General features: G+C 38.9%; 1 protein-coding gene across 1 annotated transcript in view; it reads left to right on the forward strand.

Annotated features, from left to right (window-relative positions):
* Positions 1-6,012: 6,012 nt before the first annotated feature.
* LOC136883505 (probable methylmalonate-semialdehyde/malonate-semialdehyde dehydrogenase [acylating], mitochondrial) overlaps positions 6,013-25,823 on the forward strand; it is a 459,660-nt gene continuing 439,849 nt past the window's right edge. The window contains exons 1-2 of the mRNA XM_067155852.2: positions 6,013-6,185; positions 21,141-21,281. Coding sequence (XP_067011953.2) covers positions 6,147-6,185; positions 21,141-21,281 — 180 coding nt within the window. The 5' untranslated portion in view covers positions 6,013-6,146. The remainder of the gene's footprint in view (positions 6,186-21,140; positions 21,282-25,823) is intronic.

The raw sequence follows: 25,823 nt of genomic DNA on the forward strand, positions 1-25,823 counted from the left end.
CGCTTCTTAAATAACAAACTTCGCGCACGTTGTTACAGACTGAAAAAGACTCTAGGAACTTGTTGAAACTAACCCAATGGTGACAGCGGGAGTACTAGCTCAGGGGAAACACCTGAAGAGTCTTGGTGCCACATGAACTCAGCACGTGTCATGATCAATTACTGAAAAGTCTGTTGACGGTTTATGTGAAGTGGATCATTGTTGACAACATGGTAAAGAATAAGTCATGGCGAAGGAAAAGGTGAAACTCCATTTACAGTTGCTAAACCAAATCTCCATTCCAGAAAAGTACTGATTTGCATTTGGTGGGATTAGAAATTATTCCTAATTCAGTGTGATTTTCTTCTCAGCTGGATCACCCGAAATAAGTCATTGAAGAGAAACGGTCAGAATTAACAAACAGTGAAATGGTGTTGCATCATGACTCGTCAGAAGTTGGGAAGTGTTACCTCAACTGCCCTCATATCGCTGCATCTATTTCTGCCTCTGCTGAATTTTCTCAATAGTAAACGCCTAGTTTCCTTAGAAAACTGTAGAAGGACCATCGAACAGTTCATCCAACAGACACCTGCAACGTTTTTGTGAAAATGGTATTTTTAAGCTACGGTAGCCGAAAAATGGCAATGCGTCATTGATAATAATGGAGTACTGTACAAAATAAAACTTGTGCGATGAAATAATGCAAATTTAGAGAATTGGAAATAATTCTGACTACACCTTGCTGTAGATGTCAATAAATGCTTCCCTAACAGTCGATTGAAATACAGTTTACTTTGGTAGATTATCAATGTTTCCCATTGCACCGATTGTGTTCCTCTACTGACCTAGTTCGTTCTATTAAAAGAGAGAAAATGTAAACTTAAACACATGTGTCTGCACTGAAATGTCCACGAGTTACGTCGGCAACTTGTCCGTCCACGTCGTTAACTGGGCATGTGTACCTTCCAGACGTTCTAAATGTTGTTGTCCTCACCAATTATATCTAGAATGGATGGATCTAACTTCCTCGATCACATATTATTATTACATTGTACATAATTCTCTTCTCATTTCTCATTGCCGTGGGCCATATTTTGTAGTACACTTTGAGTTGAACAAGTAAATAAATAAATAAATAAATAAATAAATAAATAAATAAATAAATAAATAAATAAATAAATAAATAAATAAATAAATAAAATGCACAGTTGAAGATTTCGAGATCTCGAAATCGATTGCTGTAATCGAGAGAAACCTCCGTGGTTTCTAAATGTTCTTGTTCATTCTAGAGGCCTTCAGAGAGACCTGCTGGCAGGTCTTTCTAGTTGGCGCCTAACGGTGGTGCTGGTGGTGAGATGGAACCCGGTGTCGGCACATAGCCTACTCCTGGCAAGCAATATCAAGGGATCTGCTCAAGAATTAACGTTTCCATCCGACGGAGGAATCACCATTGACAGCTTCAGCATAATATAAACACTGCGGACAGCTTTGGAAATGAATCAAGACTTTTAGTGCACAATCTAAAATTAGTATACCATCACCTCTCCTACCGTACCGACCAACATTCTGGTGTTCCTTCAATGCCATCAGGTGGAGTTGTGTATGATTCTAATGCAAGTAAGAAGAGAAACAGAAGCTCGTGGACCTAGCCTGACTTAAACTTCATGCAGTTGCTGTATTGATAAAATTAGCAGAATACAGGCAACAAGGGTACTCTGTGGTAGAAGCCAGTACAAGTTGAGGCCAGAAATACTGTATGGCATCGAAACCTTGCCATTCAATAAAGGACAAAGGGAGTGGCAGATGTTGAGTAACACATCAGGGAGATCGTAGAAAAAGCGGGGAAAATTCAAGAGGAGCCGTTTCACGATATGAGAGGAGCATTATGTGACGAAGATAGAGTTCGACGGTAAAAACCTATAAATAGGTAGAAGAAATTAATCTCTAAAGATCTGACGGAAAAGGACCTACGTGGGCAATGGACAGCTCATCAAACACAGCGACCTAGATGTCTTCTGGTGTCAGGTCTATGCCACTTTATAAACTGGGTTGTTAAAATTTTATTCTACTTTAGACAACTCATGTGCTGTATTTTGATGTGAGAAATGTGTCAACCCAACCCCGATATCACTGTTTTCAAGCGCAATCGAACCCATTTTATCTTGGTATCAGAGGGGCAGGGGTCGCCAGAAAGAGATCGAGAGTCATAAAGTGATAATTAGAGGTCGCCTCCTGCACAACGTGGTAGCCATAGGGCCGTACAGGGCCCAATTTAGAGTATCGGGCCCCCAGAGTAATCTACACGAAAATATGTCACGGCTTAAATGTCATCTCCAGTTCGTATCAAATAAAACGTAATCATTAACCGTTTGAAATTTGAACTGCGAACAGTTCAGGTTTATAAACTATTTCGTTTGTCTGTGTATATAAGTAAATGGAAGAATGAATAATTCGTTATTAATACAAGAGGAAAAAGATAATTTATTACTACTGAAACTTTCTGTTATGGAATATTTAATCTTAAAAATCCTTTATTGACTTGAGACTTTTACATACCATTATTAATAAATGAGGGAACGATGTCCTCAAAAGATATATTCCTTGAAATGACACTTGCTAAGCTCATAATAGCGAGACCTACTCTTAACAGCGCACTGTCTCTCTTTGACGATATGAAAGTGACTGAGGTATGAGCGATGCTAGTCTCTGTTATGAATGGTGTAAAAAGGTCGCTCATAGGGTGGCTTGGTGCGTGCATTTCAGTGGGCTTGGCGGACTCATGTGTAATAGAAACTTGAAAGTAACGGGAAACTACTTCACTCCTCATTTCCCTAGCATAACTCTTCATTGAAGTCTTGTCCATCTACGACAGCTGATGTCGTAGCTGTTGGGTATCAAACCAGCCTTAGGGCTGGATACTCAACAAGCTACGTCCTGTACTGTTTTCATTCACAGCGGCCGGCCTGAGTGAATGAGGTTTGTTCCCGGCGGTAGACCTATAAGGTGCTCAAATTCGTCAGCCGCTTGACGGTAGAATTTCTGGCACGTAAAAAAAATGGTGGCACCTCAGCGTCTCCCAAAAACGTAAAACTTGTTAGTGGGATGTAAAACGAATAAATTAATGAATATATTTTTAATTCTCGTCGTTATGAATACTCTTCTCCAGGGTGGTCCACCTCCGTATCGTAACGGTTACCACCATTCATTCATTCAATTAATTCCAACGAGCCTGCAGGCTCATACATAGGAATTGTACAGGACATTACACACTGGCGGGCACTTACACATCAAAATATAGTTTGTGTATATAAGATTATTAGTAAACGGTTGAGCATATAAATACATACAATATACAAAATATGAGGATTACAGAGAATTATTTCTGACTGTATTTACACTTACATAACATGAAAGTTGCAGAGGTACAAGAATAGATTACAGAGTATTTTCATTTACACAACATAAGATTTGCTGAAGTACAAGAATAGATTTCAGTTTATTTACAATTACATAACATCAAAGTTGCAGACGTACAAGAATTGATTGCAGAGTATTTACATTTATATAACATACAAGAATAGATCCAGACAGTTTGCAAGATTGTTTGGGAGAATGACTTAAATGATAACTGATATTTTGATTTAAACAGCACTGTATCTTTCCCAAAAATAATGCTTAACTATTTGTTTGAATTTTGCCAAAGTTGGCGCTGTTTTTTCCTCCACAGGGATGTTATTAAATAATTGGATCGCAGAGAACTTCAAGCTGTTTATACCATATTTATAAGAACGGGCATTGTATAAGGCAAAGTCATTTGCGTGCGTAGTAGGCCCTACTATATGGATGATTGTCAGAATTCAGAGTATATGTAGTGTTATGGTGTATAAATTTATGTTTTATTTTATACACGAGTACAGCTGTATTGAATTCTGTACTCATGATTAGGGGTGGTTTTTGGCACTTAGGTATAGATATTTGATTGACGTTAAGTAGGGAAGATTAAGTATATTTCTAACAGCTCTATTTTGTACTACCATTAGCTCATTCAAGTCAGACTTCTTACAGCGCATCCAGATTGCATTCAAATCTTGTAGGTGACTATGAACTAAAGAGTAGTACCGGTAGATCTGTTTTAGAAGATGCTGTGGGATAAGATAACTAAGTTTCTTTAAAATTCCTGCAACAGGTGTGATCTTTTTAGTAATATATTCAACATGGTCTGTCCAGTTCAAGTTGCTATCAATTACCAACCCAAGATATTTGACAGTACTAACTAGTTTTATTTAAATATTCTGCATATACATTTTACTGTGTGGGATTTCATTCTGACCTTGTTTTGTCATTACTCTATCACATAATTAGTCTTTTGCGCATTAATTGTTAATTTATTTGCTTGAAACCAAAAGCACAGAGTATTGAGGTCTTCCTGCACATCTTTAACAATGGAGTCTATATTGCAACCAGTATAGAACATGTTTGTGTCTTCGGCATATAGTGTGATACCAGTGGCGTATATTGAGGGCTACCAAGGCTGTCAGTGAAGCCCAAGCCTCAAATGATAATGATGGAAGTCTAAAGCACTTCTTAATGTATCTAAGCATCTGAAACATTGTTCCATTCACAAAACTTGAAATCAGTGAGAAAAAACTTCGCACATATTTCTAAGAGCAAAGCATCGGAGACTGATATTGCAGCCCAGACTTTCGTCCCTCTCCCCTCGACTCGCCACACACGACTTGCTGCTGTATATCGGATAGGAGCGGGGACCGGCGGAGGATAGGTCTGCTAGGCTTCGGTCTGTCAGATCGTCACTATCAGCCATGATGCTTTACTCATCGTACATACATTCTCACCTCCAGACTTAATGATATAGATAAGAGAGTGCGGGTATTTCACTCCCGTTTACTCCTACATCCTTGAAGGAAGACACTGCAGGGCTGCTGTTATAGGAGCAATATAGTTTTATTTTTATTGGTAGATCTGCTAAAATAAAATGCCATCTTTCAGGTTTAGTGTTTTCTTTTGTTAGTTGGAATCGAACCCGTGACCATGGGTCAGACACCACCACTGATCTCCCGAGGAAGCTATTTAGCCAGTGAACGTTGTTGGGTACGACCGCTGTAAAATTCAACATTATTATTAATTAATTATTAATATAATAATAATAATAATAGTAATAATAATAATAATAATAATAATAATAATAATAATAATAATAATAATAATAATAATAATAATGGGGCACGGCATCTGTATAGGCTTGGCGTTGACCTATTGGGAATAACAGGGGAATTAACAGTAGGTATGAGGGGTTTGATTCTGAAAACTGAACCGGGGCCATCGGACCAAAGGCAAACGTTCTATCCATTTAGCCACAAAGCCGGACTTTCCTTTGCTAAACCTTAGGCTACCATCTCCACTGATCAGGGAAGCAGTAGCAGAGGCCAGCTTGTCAAACAGCAGGCTACTGGCTGCAGCTCAAAACGCTGGACGTTCACTAAACCAACCATCGAAAAGACGTAACCTAGGTCTAGTAGTAGCCCATCTCTTAATCCCAGCATACGCCACTGTGTGATACGTCTCGCCGCGTTCGATTCCCGGTACTGCCAGAATTGTAAGAGTGGCAGCTCACCGCCGTACGTGAAAAGAGCTGCACGGTCTCGGGTTTTACCACCAGCAGCACTAACATAGGCTACACATACATAATGACATAACAATCGTAACATAAAATAAAAAAATCTCAGTGTAATAGATATGGACTATATATGCGATAACATGAAAATATTTTTTTCTGGTGCGAGCCCCAAAATCTGACTTTGGTTCTGTGAGATTATGAAGATTTATTTTCTGGAAGACCAGATCTTTGACTTCAGCGTTGCTAAGCCACAAGGTTCAAACAAATACAAACTTATTCCCAGTTAAAGCAAATGAACTGTGGCATGTTTATGTCGAGAGAATAATTAATTCGGTTTCCCAGTTATAAATGCATGTGTCATTGTCTCGTGAAGGTGAAGTAGGGGACTGGACGCGCGCGGCTTGGGAGAGGGGAACCAGTCAACAAGCGAGAGACAGCTGATAACTATGGAATTAGTTTAAACTGGGAGAATGACATCGTAGTTTATAGAGCTACTGTGTGTCTGTGACCTTCACCCTCTCACTCTGTTATCATGTCGGCTGCAATGTGGAAGCAAATCACACGAGTTCAGGTTAGTAAAACACAGTGATGCTCGACATGGTTAACCTAACTTCCTCGCATCGTAGTGATCTTTGTCAAAACATTCGTTGTTGCGAAGTTCGTTTGCAGCTCTTTCGTAATGAGTATTACAGGACTTTCTACCAGCCTCCCCAACTGTGCGATACTGTGAGAGGACTTAATTGTTCAATCCTGGACTCTCGCGAATATCCCGAGAATGGTTATGGCTTCTCGCTGTTTCTTAGTTTTTTTAAATGTTTTGTTTTATTGCTGCACTCCAGGCAAATGCCCATACACAACAAAATTTAAATTAGAGGGCTTTAACACAGCCCAGCAAATTCTATATGCTCACAACTTGGAACAAATACAGGAAGGAAAGCAACAATCAAAGCCTACTGATAAATCACTGCCTTGCAAAGTTTCCAAATTATTTCCAGAATTAAAGCATCTCTTTCTCCCCCATAGAAAATAATTCTCTAAATTTGCATTATTTACTGTTCGGTATCTCTGGGAGGTGATGTGATCGTTCTTGTCTTAAAGGGCAAAACAGATATTTGTTTTGTGCAGTTTGAAATAAGATGTCTAGCAACTCAAGATTCACCATATTTTAAAAATTCATCATCCTGTGGCCTTTTTATAACATTATTTTCCTTAGATTTCTTATTGAGGCATGTTTCTTTTTCAGCAATGGTGATTGTCTTTTTTTTTTTTTTACAAGTTGCTTTACATTGCACCGACACAGATAGGTCTTGTGGTGACGATGGGACAGGAGAGGGCTAGGAGTGCGAAGGAAGCGGCCGTGGCCTTAATTAAGGTACAGCCCCAGCATTTGCCTGATGTGAAAATGGGAAACCACGGAAAGCCATCTTCAGGGCTGCCGATAGTGGGGTTCGAACCCACTTCTCCCGAATACTGGATACTGTAAGTAAACTCTTTCAAGATCTTCAATACGGAACAAAATGAGATTAGTTACTTGTACTGGATACTGGCTGCACTTTAGCGACTGCAGCTATTGAGCTCGGTGATTGTGTCTATTTGTAGTAGGCCTACCTATAAGCACTGTAGTTATGACTAGCTGCTATGATAATTATGATACTTCTGTGCAGGTGTCCCTACAGATGTTCAGAATGTCTGTCATTATTTTCAGTTCGTTATATATAGCGACGTACAACAGATTTACAAGTAGGCCTACATGATAGCTAAATTTACCATCATTAACAACATAAGGTGCATGTTTAGTTCTCAGTTATAGTTCATCTACCTTTGCTGGTGATGAGGAATACACCATTTCCTTAATTATTGCTTCTGGAGAAAAGTCACAACCACATTAACCTGCTGGCCTATCATAGTTCTACTACGTCCGTTTCACTCTGTAAATGTGCTAATCAGAAGTGGGCTTCCAGGCCAGAGTAGAGAGGAGCTCCATCTTGTCAGGTGAACAAATTAGGTGAAAAGTCAGGATGGTTTTCCGGAGTTCTGGAAGCATCTAAGCTGCTGAAGTAACAGTTTCTTCCACTTTACAAAGGAAAAATCACAAGTATCCTCCTAATTCAATACAAATCATAAGTCCATCATTAGATGGAGCAATCAAATGCAAACATCTTTCAACTCGTTTCAGCCATCTTCAGTGAAATAAAGGGGGTAATCTACATAATACAATCTATATCTATCTATAATCTACATAATACAAGCTAAAAATGTGCTAAAAACATAATGAAGGAACAAAAAAAAAAGAGACATGACAGAAATAAAAACAATATACAATATTTACATCACTAGATGGAGCAATAAATAACTCACTGAGACAAATTCAGTGAAAAAAAGGGTTTATGTAAAACATAATTGAATTCAAAAAGTGTGCTAAAACTAAGAAGAAAATAAAATAAATGATACAGACAGAAATTAAACAATACATGCTAATGGTGAGGTTGTGGACCTCTTAGTCTAAAAATTAAAGTTTGATAAACAATTTGAAAACAAGACGAAATCACCATTGAAAATTCAGGCTGATTTGTTTTGAATCAGGAGGATACTTTTGATTTTTCCTTTGTAAAGTGAAAACCGTCAATATGGAATGATTCTAATATCTTGTAATAGTTTCTTCCACGTTCTTCCCTAGACACAAACACCTGTGTAGCAAGCTCCTCGTCCAGCACAAGGTGGGTACTGATGTCAGACCAGTAAAAACAGCTGTGGCAGCTAACATGTCCATCCAGCATAAAAATCCATAAGACTTGTCGCCAAAACATTGCGACTGCTGTATTACGAATTATAAGGACCTCGCAAACCTCGAGACATCTATCATAATGCAATGCACGAAGTAACTTTGGACCATAAGGTTTGAAGGGGATGTCCTTTAAGATTTAAAATATATTCACTCTCTTTTAAGGTTCTTTGAAGACCAATCTGGGATAGGGCTGACTGTGTAGATGCACAGGTCTCCCTACAAATGCCTGAGTAAATAATAGTGTTTTCTTCAGTATGAGCAGTATTTAGCTGCCCAGACCTCAGTGCTCCCTCATTACCATCATGTCCGGCTCCATGGCTAAATGGTTAGCGTGCTGGCCTTTGGTCACAGGGGTCCCGGGTTCGATTCCTGGCTGGGACGGGAATTTTAACCTTAATTGGTTAATTTCGCTGGCATGGGGGCTGGGTGTATGTGTCGTCTTCATCATCATTTCATCCTCATCACGACATGCAGGTTGCCTACGAGCGTCAAATCAAAAGGCACTAAAAGCCATACACCATTTCATATCATCACCACCATCATCATCATCATCAATGCCCCACTCCAGTCGCCCAGGTGTGGGTTAACAAGCCTCCTCCACTCCTTTATGTCTTTCCACTTTTCCTGCTCGGTTACTTCCGCCACATCCAATCCAGCTTCTCTAATGTTCTTCCAAATCTGATCCATCCCTTTTCTTCTCACTCTTCCAACTGGTCTCTTTCCCTTAACTTCTCTTTCCAATTCCCTTCTTGCTACCCGTTCCTTTCCCATTCTTTTTACATGTCTGAACCATCTCTGTACTAACGGTTCTGTATTTAGCTCTTCTCTTCTTGTCTTCTTAACCAGTGTTCTTAAAAATTTCATTTTTCTTTCTTTTTTTTTTGCTATTTGTTTTACGTCGCACCGGCACAGATAGGTCTTATGGCGACGATAGGATAGGAAAGGCCTAGGAACGGGAAGGATGCGGCCATGGCCTTAATTAAGGTACAGCCTGGTGTGAAAATGGGAAACCACGGAAAACCATCTTCAGGGCTGCCGACATTGGGGTTCGAACCCACTGTCTCCCGGATGCAAGTTCACAGCTGTGTGCCCCTAGCCGCATGGCCAACTCGCCTGGTAATTTCATTTCTACTGCTTGGATCTTACTATCTTGTCTCTTATTAGTTACCAGCGTTTCTAGTCTGTATGTTACAATTGGTATGAAGTACTGTTTATATAATGTTAATTTTTTTCTCTTGGGTACTTTGTCATCCTATAAAAGCTCCCTGACTTCATGATAAAATGTTGTACCTTTACTTATTCTGTTATTAATTTCAGGGTTGATTTCATTACTTCCATTAATAATGCTACCCAGATATGTACACTGTTCTACATTCTCTAACTGTTCTCCGTCTATGTTCACTTGGCTTCTCTTTTTCTCTTTTCCACAGTGCATGACTACAGTTTTCTTTTTACTAATTACCATTCCAAACTACTCCAGATTTTCATTCCAAATGTCCAGTCTCCTTTGTATTTCCTTTTCACCCTTTCTCCAAATCACCACATCATCTGCAAATTCCAGAGCATTCCCTTCATCACTACTGATACTCTGTTTTACACGTTTTATGATTTCATCTATAAGTATAATAAACAATAATGGTAACAGAGCACTTCCTTACTTGAGACCTTTTATTGTATAAAATGTTTCAGAGTCACCACTCCCCAATTGTACACTGCTTTTACTCTCATGATACTACATTTTTATCTTGTTAATTAATGATTTCGGTACATTCCTTTTCAGTAGGAATTCCCATACATGTTTTCTCTTAACTGTATCATAAGCTTTTTCCAAATCCAAAAATACGAATACGATTTCCTTGTTCCTTTCCAGATGTTTTTCCATTATCGTTCGCACTGTAAATATCAAGTCTATTGTTGATCTATTTGGTCTAAAGCCATATTGTTCTTCCTCTAACTGTGTTTCTATTATATCCCTCAGTCTTTTTTCTATGACTTTCTCCATTATTTTTAGCCCATGTGATAATAGGGTTATACCTCTATAGTTTTCACATTTCTTCCCATTTCCTTTCTTGAATAGTGGTACAATGCTTCCTTGTTGCCAATCTTCAGGTATACTTTCATCCTTCCATATGGCACTGAGGGCTCGGTATAGCCACTGTAGTGGCTTACTGCTGCCTTAATCATATCAGCATTAAATTCATCTTTTCCACTTGTTTTACCTCTGGTCATTGCTTTCACTGCCCTTTCAAGTTCCAAGGTTCTCTTTTTTTTTCAACAAGGCAATTACATATCAGGTATCTTTTATGAAAATCGTTGTGGACTGTGTTGGTTTCTTGTTATGCTTCCGCCACAACTGAAGCATGTATTGAAACAGAACACACAAGAAACCCCCTGCCTGTTGTAAGAGGCGACTGAATTGGGGACCAGGAGCTGGGGCTGGCAACCACGGTTCCCCTAACTGAGTTTGGCATTGTTTCCACTTACTGGTATCAGGCTTCTCGCTTTCATGTACGATATCTTCCGACCCGAACCTAATACAGGTTTGTGAGGGAGGTCGGATAGGAAAGATGAAAGTGAGATGCCTGACACAAGTGAGTGGAGAACCGTGTCTCCCTTTTAGTTGCCTCTTTCCTCCTCCTAAATTCCTGTAGAAGTTGTGATACTGCTCCTTCACTATATCCACACGACACAAGTCCAGTAATTGTAGATGAAACAAATCAAAAGAGCTGCAACTTTCTTGGGCAGTAGAAAAGTCATCACAGTCGTACTTTACATCTGGACTGTAAGTGCGTTACGTTGATATGAGACAGGGAGGGGAAGGGGCGATACATTTTTCTGTTCATAAACAAGAGAGTAAGGTATAGAACATAGCTCAATTAGCACAGGTCTGACCTCTCAGTTGTATACAGAGGATCTGTGCAAGTGTGTACCCCGCCACAGTCTTGTTATAGAGGGAGCTTCTATTAATAATGAAGATGAGACGATTGGATAGGATGGGGATATGCAGCACAAAAGGAGTGGAACATATGTGTCAGGTTTAAGGAATGGAAAGTTGTCATAGCAGTCAGCGGTACAAAAGAAGGGAGGGAAACAATGCAGTGTTCGAGGGATAGGAGGTGTTGATGGAGTGTGGTAATGGAAGTGGGTGACAGTAGAAATACTGCCCGTGCTCACCAGCCTCAGTAGCATTATTAGGAAGTAGAATTTAAGCAAATCTGATTTGGAATTGCTTTCAGAGGGGAGATGTGTTCATTGCGCGTTCTAGAACCCACCATCCTGTCCCAAAAATTACATTTACTTTTATAACCTAAGGAAGAGGAGCATTTGCCATTGTCCATTGTTAAACTAGAAACTTGCATTCCTATTGGCCAACGTAAAGTCGCATGTGACGTCATCCTCTCAATCATAATGGGTAGATTGTATTACCAACCTCGCCAGAATAAAAACACAAAGAAACAGGACATATAAAGGAAACAATGCTGAATACTGTATCAAACTTACCTTAATGCAGAGCAGGGTACAGCGCTGCAACAGCGGTATGGAATTTGTGCGCTCTGTTCTAGGTGGAAGGAGATCTTGAACAGGGAACTAGAGGCCTAACGCCATTTCACGACGGCTCTGACCTAGGGGCTTACCCCCTTTGCTTGTCCCCAATTCACTGGCCTTATCCACCCCTGTCCTAGCATATCCAGACCAGTTTTGTCCACCCCTATCCTAACCAGTCCAGACTAGGGATGTTGTCAGGCCAATGGTGTTTACACAGAAAACTAGAGGCCTAACAGCAGTTGGCAGTGGCTCTTACCTGAAGCCCCCAGGCCCTCTTTGCTTTAGTTCTTAACTACCGAGGGAGTTGGCTGTGCAGTTATGGGCGTGCAGCTGAGAGCTTGCATTCTGGAGATAGTGGGTTCGAAACCCATTGTCGGAGCCCTGAAGCGAATTAAAGCGATAAGGCTATTTTAAAGCGAAATTCAATTATTTCGCGATAAGCGCGATATTACAGTGAAATCTGTAGTGAATAATGAACTTGATATTTTGTTCCAAGATTATGTATGAAAAGAAAAGGAAGAGCGAACAAAGATTCATCAACAGGAAAGAAATATATTATCATTAATGATCTGAATCTGCCTGCTGTCATTTCATGATGGATGCAGTACTTTTGCATCCATCTCTTGGCACAGCCCAGAGTAAAGTGTAGCTTCCACCAAAGTCCCAGTCAGCATCCATGGCTGTGACAATATGGAAGTTGCTGGTGTATGGGTAGTGCTAAGTAATGACATTCGGAGCACGACTAGTGCATCTGAGTGTTATGAAAGGTGCTGCTCATAGGGTCAGTCATGCTGCAATAGTACTTTCTGACCCAGTGAGGAAAGCAATGGTAAACTACTTCACTCCTCACCTTGCCTAGTACACCTCATTTTGTGATGGTGATGATGATGATGCTTGTTGTTTAAAGGGGCCTAACATCGAAGGTCATCGGCCCTACGCCTCATTTTGGTGCTGCCATTGGTTTTTGGGGTTTCCTTATAACCGCATAACCTTTAGTGGTGCTATTTGAGGATCCAACTAGCCTCTGGGCTGATGACCTAACAGACAGACAATGTTCTGAAAAATCTCTTTAAGACATGGCATCAAAGAAAAGGGGTTGGCTCCAGGCTTCTTGCCACCCAGCCTGTCTCCTTACGGCATTGTGCAATCCTGGAATCCCTAATGATATCTACAAGCAGCACAATTGACTGGTGTATTTCGGCTTCCTGATCAGGTAAAATTAAGAAAGTGGTCACAGATAGTAGTGAAGATAGGTCGCTCGACAAGTGTTACTGTGCACAGCAGAGCTAAACAGTTTGCGAGTGAAGGTTATACGTTTCGGAAAGCAATATTTTAATGTGTATGTTTTTCAATGTTCGTATCGAGTGGGAGAAAAAAGATACTGTCTCAAAACATTGTTTTAAAAATAAGGAACATTCAGAACGTAAATTTAGCACTCCAACAGTGAAACGGCAGGCAACAATAGAACTCTCATTAGATATGCAAAAGAAAGCTAAGAGTGAAAAATAGAATTTATTCACGAAACAACAGCCATGCTACTCAAAGCCAACATCCCGCTGTAGAAGGTAGACAACTGTGCAGTCCGGAAATGGCTTTAAAAGTATGTACCAGGTATGTTAAGTCTATCAATTAAACCTCCACAATCAACGATCAGTGATAGTAAAACTAGGTTTTCTAAGACCTCTTTGTGATAAAAGATTTTTTATTTTATTTTTTTATTAAGATAATTTAGAGTCACTTTAACCCTAAGGTCTCATCGTGACTTCTAACTGTAGAATTTACATTAAATTACAGTAGAGTGAAGAATGAGAGGAATGTAAAAGATTTTGGTATTTTAAGCTGAACAGTTAAGTTTTTGAATACAGACCAGTGTCTTTGAAAAACTTGATAATTTGTTTGCACAGTGAAGGAGATGAGAGTGCCCCCTTAATATCCTTAGGTATACCGTGGTACTGGCGCCGTTTGTCATACAGTGAACAGTCTGTAATGATGTGCTTCATAGTCAACACGCTATTGCATGCTGTACAGGTGGGAGGCAGTTTCTTCTCAAGGAGGTAGCTGTGACTTATCTTGGAGTGGCCGATCCGTGTTCTAGATATTAGAACTTGATCTTGCCTGTGAGGGTTGTGAAGATAGTGTTGTACTATAGATTCCGTTGTTACTTCGTGGAGTTTGCTGTTCGAAGTTTGAAGCCATTTTATCTTCCACTGTTGGTATAATATTGTTTTAGCATAGGCAATAATGTCAGTGTGAGGGGTAGCTATTGTCAGATCGCCTAGCGGGAGGGAAGTAGCATCTTTAGCTGCTTGATCAGGAGATTCATTGCCTTGAATACCTCTATGAGAGGGTCTCCACACAAGGATGCCTTGTTTGCCTTCTTTCATGATGTTGTTAAACAACAGTTGTATTTCTTGTACAAGGATGTGTTTCGATGATGGACTTTCTGTTGCGTTTAATGCACTTTTTGAATCAGAAAAAAGTGATGGAGTTATTGCAGGTGCTGGTTTTCAAAATATGTAGCATAGCCTGCTTTATTGCATACAGCTCATTAGAGAAGACTGTATAGTAGTCAGGCAATCGGTATAGCATGGTACGTTCAGGATATATAATACCACATCCATTTCTTTCCTCACATTTTGATTCATTTTGTAGTGTGCCTTGGGTATTTATTAGAAATTTCAAGAAATAATGTATGGTAGTGAGATCTATCAATTTCATCTTTGGCACTGTAATTAATTTCAAAGTTAATTGTTGGAAGGGTAATAGTCCATGGTGGAATATTAAGAGAGGTGGGTGCGAGGAGTATTGGAGGGATATTTAAATTTAATTCTTCAAGAAACTTGGCTATTCTGACATTGAAGGGTTGTGATCCTGATTTAATGTGTGTACCTTGGTGCTTGTTAGGAAAAGCATACAACTTAATTCTTGATTCACTCATAGTTGCTACCTTGAGCAAACTTAGTTGTCTATGTCTAATTGTGAGTGGTGGTTCATTTGCTTCTATTTGAATGCTGGCTACTGGACTGGTACAGAAGGCTCCTAGAGCAATTCGAAGAGCTGTGGACTGGATGGAATCAAGGATTTTGAGTGAACACATTCTTGCGGAATTGTATACAATGCTGCCAAAATCTAATTTAGCCCTAATAATGGCTTTGTATGTGTTCATTAGCACTTGGTAGTCTGCCCCCCAGTTCTTTGCTGCCAGGATCTTCATTATGTTCAGCCTTCGCAAGCAGTCATCTTTAAGGTTTTTCAGGTGAGGTATCCAACTTACCATAGTGTCGAATGAAACTCCTAAGATTTTCATAGTTTGTTACTGTTTCAATTTTGTGATTGTCCATGTACAGCTTAGGGTCTTGTACAGTATGTTTACATTTGGAGAAGAGTATGCATTTGGTTTTAGTTTTGGAAAACTTGAACCCTGTAACTTTAGCCCATTTTTGGATATTATCAATTGATTCTTGAAGTAGCTGTTGAGTAGTTAGGGCCTAGTTTATTTCTTCCTGCACTTAGTATAGTCAAATCATTGGCAAAAAGTCAAGCCTTTACTGGTAGGTGAATGTTGGAGACAATGCCATTTATTGCAATGAGGAATAATGTGACCCTGATGACTGATCCTTGGGGAACTCCATTGTCAATGGTTACTTCATGTGAAAGAGTTCCATTTGTCCTGACTTGAATTCGGCAATCTTCAAGGAAATTATAAATGAAGTAAAGCATGTTTCCTGAAATATTATGTTTCATCAATGTTTCAATTAGTCTTTCCACACCATGTCATATGCCTTCTTAATGTCTAAACTAACAGCTATGAGGTGCTGATTATACAGAAAAGCTTCTCGGATTTCTGATTCTAAACATATCAGAGTATCTGTTGTTGAACGTGCTTTACGAAAACCATATTGTGCATCACTAAAAAAGTGTATATGTTCCAAATACCAGCATAATCTCTTGTTAACAATTTTCTCCATTAGCTTACACATTGTATTTGTCAAGGCGATGGGACGATAATTATCTGGGATCAAAATGTCCTTTCCTGGTTTGAGTATAGGCACTACAATAGCACAACGCCATTGATCTGGAAATAGTTTGGAACTCCATATATAGTTGAAAATAGCAAGTAGATAATTGAGTGCATTATGTGGAAGCTGTTTTAAAAATTCATATGGAATGGTGTCTGGCCCAGGACTAGATCTGCCGCATTTGTTGAGTTCTGTAACAATTTCTTGTAACTGTAAAGTATCATTATAAGCATAGTTCGGTGTAGGTACAGTTTCACTTAAGTATTGGATCTCGAGTTTTTTTTTATGTGAAGTTCTATTTTCTAGAAATTTAGCAAACCTTTCAACCACTCTTTTATGTAGTCCAGTTGCCCTCATTTTTGCAAGCAGACTCCCGTGATCTACCCTATCAAAAGTCATGGATAGGTCAGTGGCAATGCAGACCATCTGACCTCCTGAAACTAAACTATCTGCTATATCATGTTGGAATCTTACCTTTCCTAAATCCGAACTGCTGTCTATCAATTTCACAAACTTGTCTAAAATAATCAGAAGGAATGCTTTCCCAGAGCTTACCAGCAGCACATGTTTATCACCCTTTCCTCTGTCGTTACTCTAGAAACTTCTTCTTACAAACAGGCATTTCAGTTACGGCACTGCTTTATCTATAATGTGTCCTGACTGACTGACTGACTGATTCATCATCGCTGAGCGAAAACTGCTGGACATAAAGAAATAAAATTGCGGTGATGCATTTAGAATATATTAAAGTGTAGGTGCTCTCTAAGGGAGGATTTTTGGATATTCCATTGCAAAAGGGGGTAAAATGGGGGTGAATTGTTTAAATGAGTATATCTATATCTCAAAAACTTAATAGTTTACAGACATAAAAATTGGCGTTTGGAATCTCCTTTGAAAATAAAGAAACACTTTTTTTTTTGGAAATTCCCACTAAGGGGGAAGGGGGGAAAGGGGGTTGAATCTTTTCTGTGGATGCCTATTTTGTTGACAATTGGGTATTTGGAATCTCCTTTAAAAATAAAGAAAAACATTTTTTTTAAATTCATTTAATAGGGGGTGGACATGAGCGACAAAAGGGGATGAATTTTTAAAAAGATTACATCTACAATATATCTCAAAAAGTAACATATTACAGACGTGAAAATTGGTATTTGGGAACTCCTGTAAAAGTAGAGAACCATAGATAATTTGTTTTTGGAAAATCCACTTAACCCTAGACCGGGCGCGCTGGTTGTTTTTGTCAACCAGCGCGTTTTTTTTTTCGCTGTAATTCCTAGAACTGTCAGTCTTTCACCACCTTGCAATTAATACCTTTGCTCTCACTCTTGACCTTCAGTTCAGTCGAGTTTCGACAACAGTGGAAGCGATAGGTGTGTAATTATTTTGAGCAAACTCTTGGAACGCGAAGCTGGTTGACAAAGTCAACCACGCGCCTGGTCATGTAAGTAATATTTATTTCTTTAAAATTTCCTTTCCTCTGTACTTTTTGGGTAATTAGCAAAAGTCAGGCGTAATTGAAAAATGAAAACCTACAACCTGTTTTCCAGTCATTGACCGGGTCGGGGATGTAATGAATGAATCATATATAGGCTAGTATTACGATGGGGTCGCCACTCCCAAAGGGATATATTAATGAATGATAGATGCTACGAAATGAGAAGGGAGAGTGTTGCTGGAATGAAAGATGACAGGGAAAACCGGAGTACCCGGAGAAAAACCTGTCCCGCCTCCGCTTTGTCCAGCACAAATCTCACATGGAATGACCGGGATTTGAACCACGGTATCCAGCGGTGAGAGGCCGACGCGCTGCCGTCTGAGCCACGGAGGCTCCCCTCAGGCGTAATTACATGTAGTATATTTCTATTTTAGGTCTCTTTTTGTCAATGATGAAGACATATCTGACATTTTGAACCAGTTGTCTGATGAAATAAAGGACTCTGCCTCAGATTTTTCGGGTGAGGAGGAGGAAATTATAAACGTATCGGATCAGGATCATAACAGAGATACGGAACAGAAGCCCGTTTCGGACAGTGAGATCTATGAAGACAATAACAAAAGGGAATTTATCTTCGGGAGAGATAGGGGAACAATATAGTCCAAGACGCACTTTTCAAAACTTACTTCAAGGGTAAAAGCAAGGAACATTTTAAAAATACTGCCAGGACCGGAAGGGGATTTGACTGTTTCATGCAGTTGATAAACGCTGAGATGGTCGATGAACTATTATTCTTGACTAATTTTTACATTTGTAGGAAGCGGGAAGAAGTGAATTACAGCCGTGAGTGCGATGCTAAATTTGCGAACCGCAGTGAAATTATGGCATTGCTCGGGGGATAAGATGAGAAAGATTTCTTGGACATGGCAACAAAGTGTACCTTTCATCCAGTATTCTTTTGCTATTATATATAATAATTTCATTGTATAATTGTGCAAATATTAAAATATGGCCATTATTTTAATTTAATTATGTATATACTGCTTAACTCATTATAAGTAGGCGCAGTATTCATGTCCCTATCAGAATTAGTTCACGTGTTCATGATTATCTATTTTAAGTACATTCATATTAAGCACTAATACAAGTTTTTAATTTTATTTCAAGAATAACATTGAAACAAAAGATAAAACGGCATTATATGAAATGTTTATGCTATTGGAAGCCTGTAAATGACTAAAAACGTAACTGGTTGACAAAGTCAACTGCGCGCCCGGTAGTGTGACAGAAATTGGCGCGCCCGGTCTAGGGTTAATGGGAACTGAAAAAGGGGGTGAATTTTTAAAATGAACATATCTACAATATATCAGAAAAACATAACATGTTAGAGATGTGAAAATTGATATTTTTAATCTTTTAAAAATAAAGAAAAAACCAATTAAGGGTTGAATTATTTTTATTAGGATACTGATATCTCAAAAAGTGAAGATGATACAGACATGAAAATTGGTATTAGGAGACTTCTTTAAAAATAAAGAAACATGTATTTTTTTTTTCTTCAGAAATTCCGCTTAAGGGGGTATGAAAGAATTGAAAAATGAGTTCAATTATTTGTATTAGGATACTTATAACTAAAAAAACTTAGGATGTTGCAGGCTTCGAAATAGGCATTTAGAATCTCCTTTTAAAGAACACACATTTTTAGGGTGGAAAATCAACTTGAGGAGGGAGAGTGTGAAAAAGGAGTTGGATTCTATTTATGAGGATACAAATATCTCAAAAACTGAAGGTATTACAGTCGTGATCATTGTTATTTAGAAGCTCATTTATAAATAAACACCCTGTTTTTGGAAAATTCATTTAAGTGGGGAGGGGGGTGGGGGGTTGAAAGGAAGTTAAAAAATTGAATTATTTTTATGGGGATACTTATATCTCAAAACTGAAGATGTTGGAGACGTGAACATTGGTATTTGGAATCTCCCTTAAAAATAAAGAAAAACATCTTTTGTTTTCAAAAAATCCACTTAAGGAGGGGGTTTAAAATAATTGAAAAATCAGTTGAATTATTTGTATGAGGATACTTATATCTAAAAGGTGTTACAGGCGTGAAAATTGGTATTTGTTACAGATGTGAAAGTTGGTATTTTGAATCTCCTTTAAAAACGCATATGTTTGTTTTTGGAAAGTCCACCTAAGGCGCAGGCAAAAAGGGCCCTTCCAGTCGGTTCCACTCCTGAAGATTGCAGGCACAAAGGCGCGTTTCTAGTCGGTACCACTAGTGGGTTCGATAGGCGTTCACATATATGTGGACGAAGGGAAACTGGGACTGGAAGGAAGTGAAGAAGAAGATAAATTCTTTTAAAGAGGATACTTATCTCGCCAACGGCCGTAGCCGTGTTGAAACACCGGATCATGTGAGATCTCCAAAGTCAAGCAACATTGGGCGTGATCAGGAGTTGGATGGGTTGCCACGCGCTGTTGGTGGTGGGTAAGGGAATGGAGGAGCGGAAAGGAACTGGCCACCCTACCGCACGTAAACTCCGGCTTAGGAACACCTCTGCGGAGGTTCGGACCTGCCTTCGGGCAGAATAACCCTTACCTTACCTTATATCTCGAAAACTGAAGATGATAACAGACATGGAAATAGGTATTTGGAATCCCTTTTAAAAATAAAGAAACTTTTTTTTTTGACTTGAGAGAAGACTGTTTCTCACATGTACAATTCTATGGCGCATGGTCATTTTTGCCCCAAAAGGCAATACTAAGAACGTGGTTTACAAAGAGTTTCTGGGGTAAATGAATTACCATTTTTCAGCGAGTTTTAATACTTTACGAATTTTCAGATAATATCTTAGTACAGTACTGTGGAACAATTGCTTTTATCAAATTACAAAATCCACGTGAACGAAGCTGCGGGTAACTGCTATTATCTTATACATAAAAGAAGAATTAGGAATTAATAGTTTATCAAGGGAAATGTTCAATATATTTCCAAATTATTTGAAATTGTTTAAGAAAAGACGAGGTAAATAACTAATAGGGAATCTGCCACAGAGCGCCAGCCCTAAATGCAGATCAGTGTTCATTGATTGATTGATTGCCTTTAGTATATCTTCAGAAATCTTATCAATCCCAGCTGCTTTTCTAGGTTTCAGCTTTTGTATCTTTTAGTAATAATGTCTTTATTATGATAGGTAAATTTCAGTACTTTAGCTCTGTAAGTCCTCATATATACACTCCCCTTGTTCATTAATGATCCCTGGAATAACTTTTCTGGAACCTGTTTCTGCCTTAAAGAACCAATGCCTACTCTTCCATTTTCCCCTAAAATTCATATGTCACACCAGGCAAATGCTGGGGCTGAACCTTAATTAAGGCCACGGCCGCTTCCTTCCAACTCCTAGGCCTTTCCTATCCCTTCGTCGCCATAAGACCTATCTGTGTCGGTGCGACGTAAAGCCCATAGCAAAAAAAAAAAAAAAATTCATATGACTAACAACACATTTGCCATTCCTAATGCAATTTCTGTTCTTGCTTATTTTTCTGTTAGAATGGGTCTTTCTCTTTCCTGACCACCTTTAAGGGTACTCACAAACTATTTTCTGTAAACCCATCCCATAGGCTGTTACCACTGATCATAATTAGTTTTTAAAAACTCCCTCATGCCTCTCATATATGGTCCTACTACACCTCCCAAATGAGTTGACTGTTCAGTGTTCCAGTATTAACTACTTTTTTCAGGGTCGCAGATGGTGCCTGAGACATGGTGTCCAGCAGCAGAGCTCAGCAGGTGTCACTACCACCAAGTTGTTCATCGACGGTCAGTTTGTCGAGTCCAACACTAACGAATGGATCGACCTACACAATCCTGCCACCAATGAGGTACAGCTTAATCTAATGACTCTCAAATGTTTGCGTTTAAAAAATGCAGATTTCAACTACGATATAGGTTTCTTGTTAAAAAATGTTTGCTTTACCTTTTATTCAAATACAACAAGAAGAACAAGAGCAAAGACAGATGGAAAACTGACCTGGTGGGTTTTCGTGACGTCACTCGATGCAAAACTGACTTTGGGTGAAATGAAAAACACATTAGAAAAATAAATATAATTTTATTAACAAGAGACAAGTGGAACTGTAGTGGGCAACTGTCACATAAATAAATTAAATAATAAAATGTGTAAGAACCCATTAACTCATTTTATCTTCACGGCTCTTGTGATATTGATGTTCATGATTGAGAGCCAACTTACCTGGCTGGTCACCTTATGCAGCCCAAGCTGTATGTCGTAATCATTCCTTCCCCTGTGGGTGGAGGCGGTATATAGCAGCTGCAGCACTCGTAATTATGTAGCCTGAGCTGTTTGTCATCATTAGAGCCCGGATTTCCATGCAAATATAAGCTGGTTACAGTTCTGAAACTGCGCAAATATTCGTTTTGTGCCTTAACGATCCCAAATAACCATTCTTTTTCCGTGCATGTTTGCACGTTTTGACCAGAAAATTAATGCATAATGCATATTTTGAAGATTTTTGATTTAATAGCGAATATTTGGACGTTTATATTGCATAATATGACTTTTCTTCTGACTTTGGTGCATATATAATGTTAGTTTGCATGATAGTGCCTTTTATGAATGTTGGTTTCCAGAATTCGGGACCATTTTTCCACGTTATACAGTATGTCTATTACTGAGAGAGACAGAAAGAATGTATTCCTGACATCCTATGAGACAACCAAAGTTTAGTAGGTACATACGGTAGAGGTTCTGAAATCCAATTAACCAAGCATTTTCTTATTTGTTACTTGAGTAAACATTGACGTAAGCCGGAAGTCCCCTCGTCGAGCTCTGTAATTTTTAGGAATAAGGTGTTCCAGTTATACATTGTTGTAAATCGAACCGTAAATTGCGCATTACTCATTGACGCCTCATTTTTTCGCCTATGTTAGACGAAGAAAACAAAACTTGTACAGCATTTCTGCGAAGCCGCGTTAATGAGATAGCGACTTACAAACCTTGGTTTTGCACTGAACACTCTTCCGTTGTTGTCCTAGAATTTCCTGCCCGGAACTCTCACTCGTCACACGTCTTTGATATCGCAGTAGGCAATCGTTAACAGTGATTGAGGAAATTCAAATGTGTCTGCAGTCATCGCATGGAGAAGTAACTGCGGCAGCTAGGAATAGGTGGAGCAAAGTGATCCGTTGAAATAGTTATGTTGAATTCGTCAACCTTATAAAAGACACACTGTGGTGAAAATGCAAGAGACGTACAATTTGACCTCACTTTGTCCCAAATGTCTTCATTTAAGTATGCACCTCTCACTTCTTGTGGCGTAGAAAGATCATTTTCTGTGCTTAAGAATGTGCTGAAAGATAAACAGATGAACTCAAATCAAGACAATTTGGAGAAATTGCGGTAGTTGTACAAAGTTTCAAAAATAACTGAATTTTGATAGTGCATATTTTCAGATTTGATAGTGCATGAAAATCCGGGCTCTAGTCATAATCATTCTTTCCCCTGTTGGTGGAGGCGGTAGAATACATCTGCATGTAGCCCAAGCTGTATGTCATAATCATTCCTTCCCCTGTGGGTGGAGGTGGTAGAATACATTGCAGTCATAATTATGCCTTTATTTTCATCTTATACTCATGACGTTGAGTTATATTGCAAAATATATGTATGGCAATATGAAACAATACAAACACTAAAGAAATGCACCCATATGGAAAAAAGATACGAGGAATGGCAAAGTCATTTTACAAAATACATTAGTCCATTATCTTGGTTTGATTTTTGTTGGCTGCAACTACGCCATGAACAGTTCTCAAACTTGTACAATTCGGCCATTATTTCCTCAGAAATGTTATGGTATGTTACAAAATGTTTGATAGTCCATAGAGGATTGATCTCGTGTCCTGCAGCTCTTCAGTATCATCGTCGTCATTACAGTCCTCGCTCAGATCCTGTTTTGCATCTTCCTCTATCTCGGAGACTGCAGTCATATGTTTGAAGTGAGAATGATTTTTTTGCTGTTAGTTATTCTACTACTCGAATAGACTTCGTTGTTCTGTGTGCCTCACATGACTGCATTCCATTATTTTTGTTTTGGATATACATCTCATGCTCCTTTTGCCCACAATATTCTCCAGATCTTCTGCGGACTCAGATAAATAGCAATGTCATCTTCTCTTTGTTTCCTTTTTCTAAATTTTTCTTTGATTTCCTTTACTGTTTGTTCTATATAAGCTGTTAAAAGAAGTCGAAGTTTCTTTTTCATAGCCCTTGATTGATATTTGTACAGATTGTAGACAGTCTTTCTTTCGTTATTTGATTCCATTCACCTTCAAAATCTCAAATAGCTTGGTCCAGTCATTGTTATCAGGTGCCTTTTGTAAATCTACAAATGCCAAGTACATGGGCTTGTCCTTCTTAATTCTGTGCTCTAGTATGTGATGTAACATCAGTATTTTTTGCCTGTTCTTATATTTCTTCAAAAGCCAAACTGATCTTCTTCCAGCATCTCCATTCTTGTGCTCCATTCTTGTGTAAATAATATTTTTTTAAATGTTGTAAGCATTACATACTAAATTAATGGTGCAGAAGTTTTCACTGTTTTCAGCTTTGACTTAGTTAAGTTATAACTGTGAGGTTTTACTTTTTTTTTTTTTTTTTTTTTTTTTTTTTTACTATTAAGAGAAACAATACGAGAATTTGCAATCAAAATGACAAAGCGAAAACTATAGGTCAGGTGAATTAATTCTCACTCCATGTTGCCGTGCAGATCTGTTTACTGATACGTGCTCATGTGTACACTGAAAAATGAAATGGCGTATGGCTTTTAGTGCCGGGAGTGTCTGAGGAACAAGTTTGGCTCGCTCTTTTGATTTGACTCCCGTACGCGACCTGCACGTCGTGATGAGGATGAAATGATGATGAAGATGACACATTCACCCAGCCCTCGTGCCAGCGAAATTAACCAATTATGGTTGAAATTCCTGACCCTGCTGGGAATCGAACCCGGGACCCCTGTGACCAAAGGCCAGCACGCTAACCATTTAGCCATGGAGCCAGACACATGTACAATGTAACATAGCTACTAGACTTCCAAAACAAGTCAGCTGCCTGGAGGGAAACTGTATGAGAGCACAGCTTTTTCCTTTTCTTTCCTAAGAATTTCAAATAACGTATCGAAAAGCACATCGGTATGTCCCAGTATTTCGTTGAGATTGAAATTAGGGTTGTACCTTTGATCCAATTGAATAAATATATTCTTATATATTTTGAGCAAATTGCCATTCTCCACTCTGTGCAAAATTATGAAATCTTTATTGGTGGATGTAAACTCATGCTTAAAACCTATCATGTGCTTTCTCATAGCCGTCATGCTTTTTAGCATTAACATGCTCTTGATATCTTATTTGAAACTTCCTCCCTGTTTGACCAATAGAAGTAAAATTACAGTTGTTACACGTGAACTTAAATACCTGAATTAGTGAATTTATTAATATATATATTTATTGAACGAACGGGTTGCCACAGTGGACAAAGTAAAGCATATCAAGATAGAGAATGTTTTATCACATAGAAATACAGTGATGATACAGATTTTTAAAATTATGGAGGTCTGAACAGGTGAGATTTCAGAATGTGTACAGATCCGCGTATGGTTGTGGTAACTTCAATGCTGTTTATAGGCAGGTCGAACTTCTTCCAGAATTCTATGAACAAGGCAGGTATTGTGCCACGAGCACCAACCATTAGGCCGATAATCTCTACTTCATTCAGCTGGTATTTTTGTAGAACGGAATGGTGGGCGCGTCATTGTTCTGCTTTTCAAGATGAACTTCAGTAGACTGGCCGACATGGTGCTCGAATCGGATGGTTGGATCGATAATGAAGCCTTTCTTGTTGTTATCTTTAAAGGCAATTATGTCAATTTGTCTTTTGCTCCCTGTTGTAGGCAAACCGTGGACTTCTTCATATACACAGAAGTTTTTGCTACGGAGTTCTTTCACAATCGGTGATCTTATCTTGTGGTGACATGAGTTTCTCAGTACTTTGCCATAGGGGCAAGAACCCAGAACGTGAGCCAGTGTTTCTTTCTCTCTGACGCATTTGCGACAGAGGTTTCCATCCTGAGTTCTGCCCAGGATAGTTCGTACTGCAGAAACATTTGATGTCATCTTGATTGTCGCTCGCCATTCGCTACAAGAAAGTCCCTGGTGATGCCTAATCCAATTGAAACGATGCGCCGAAAAGGGTTCTAACTGATATTTTTTCCGAAAATGAGATTTCATCGGAATAAGCATCTGTATAGACGTTTATGCATAGTGGCGTAGTCATGTGGAAGAATTCAGAACTTGATGCTGTGCTAGGGGGTGGAGAACATCTGTCTCGCACGGAAAAGGAATCTAACTCC

This window comes from Anabrus simplex, chromosome 11 (genome assembly GCF_040414725.1).
Source record: "Anabrus simplex isolate iqAnaSimp1 chromosome 11, ASM4041472v1, whole genome shotgun sequence".
NCBI classification, from domain to species: domain Eukaryota; kingdom Metazoa; phylum Arthropoda; class Insecta; order Orthoptera; family Tettigoniidae; genus Anabrus; species Anabrus simplex.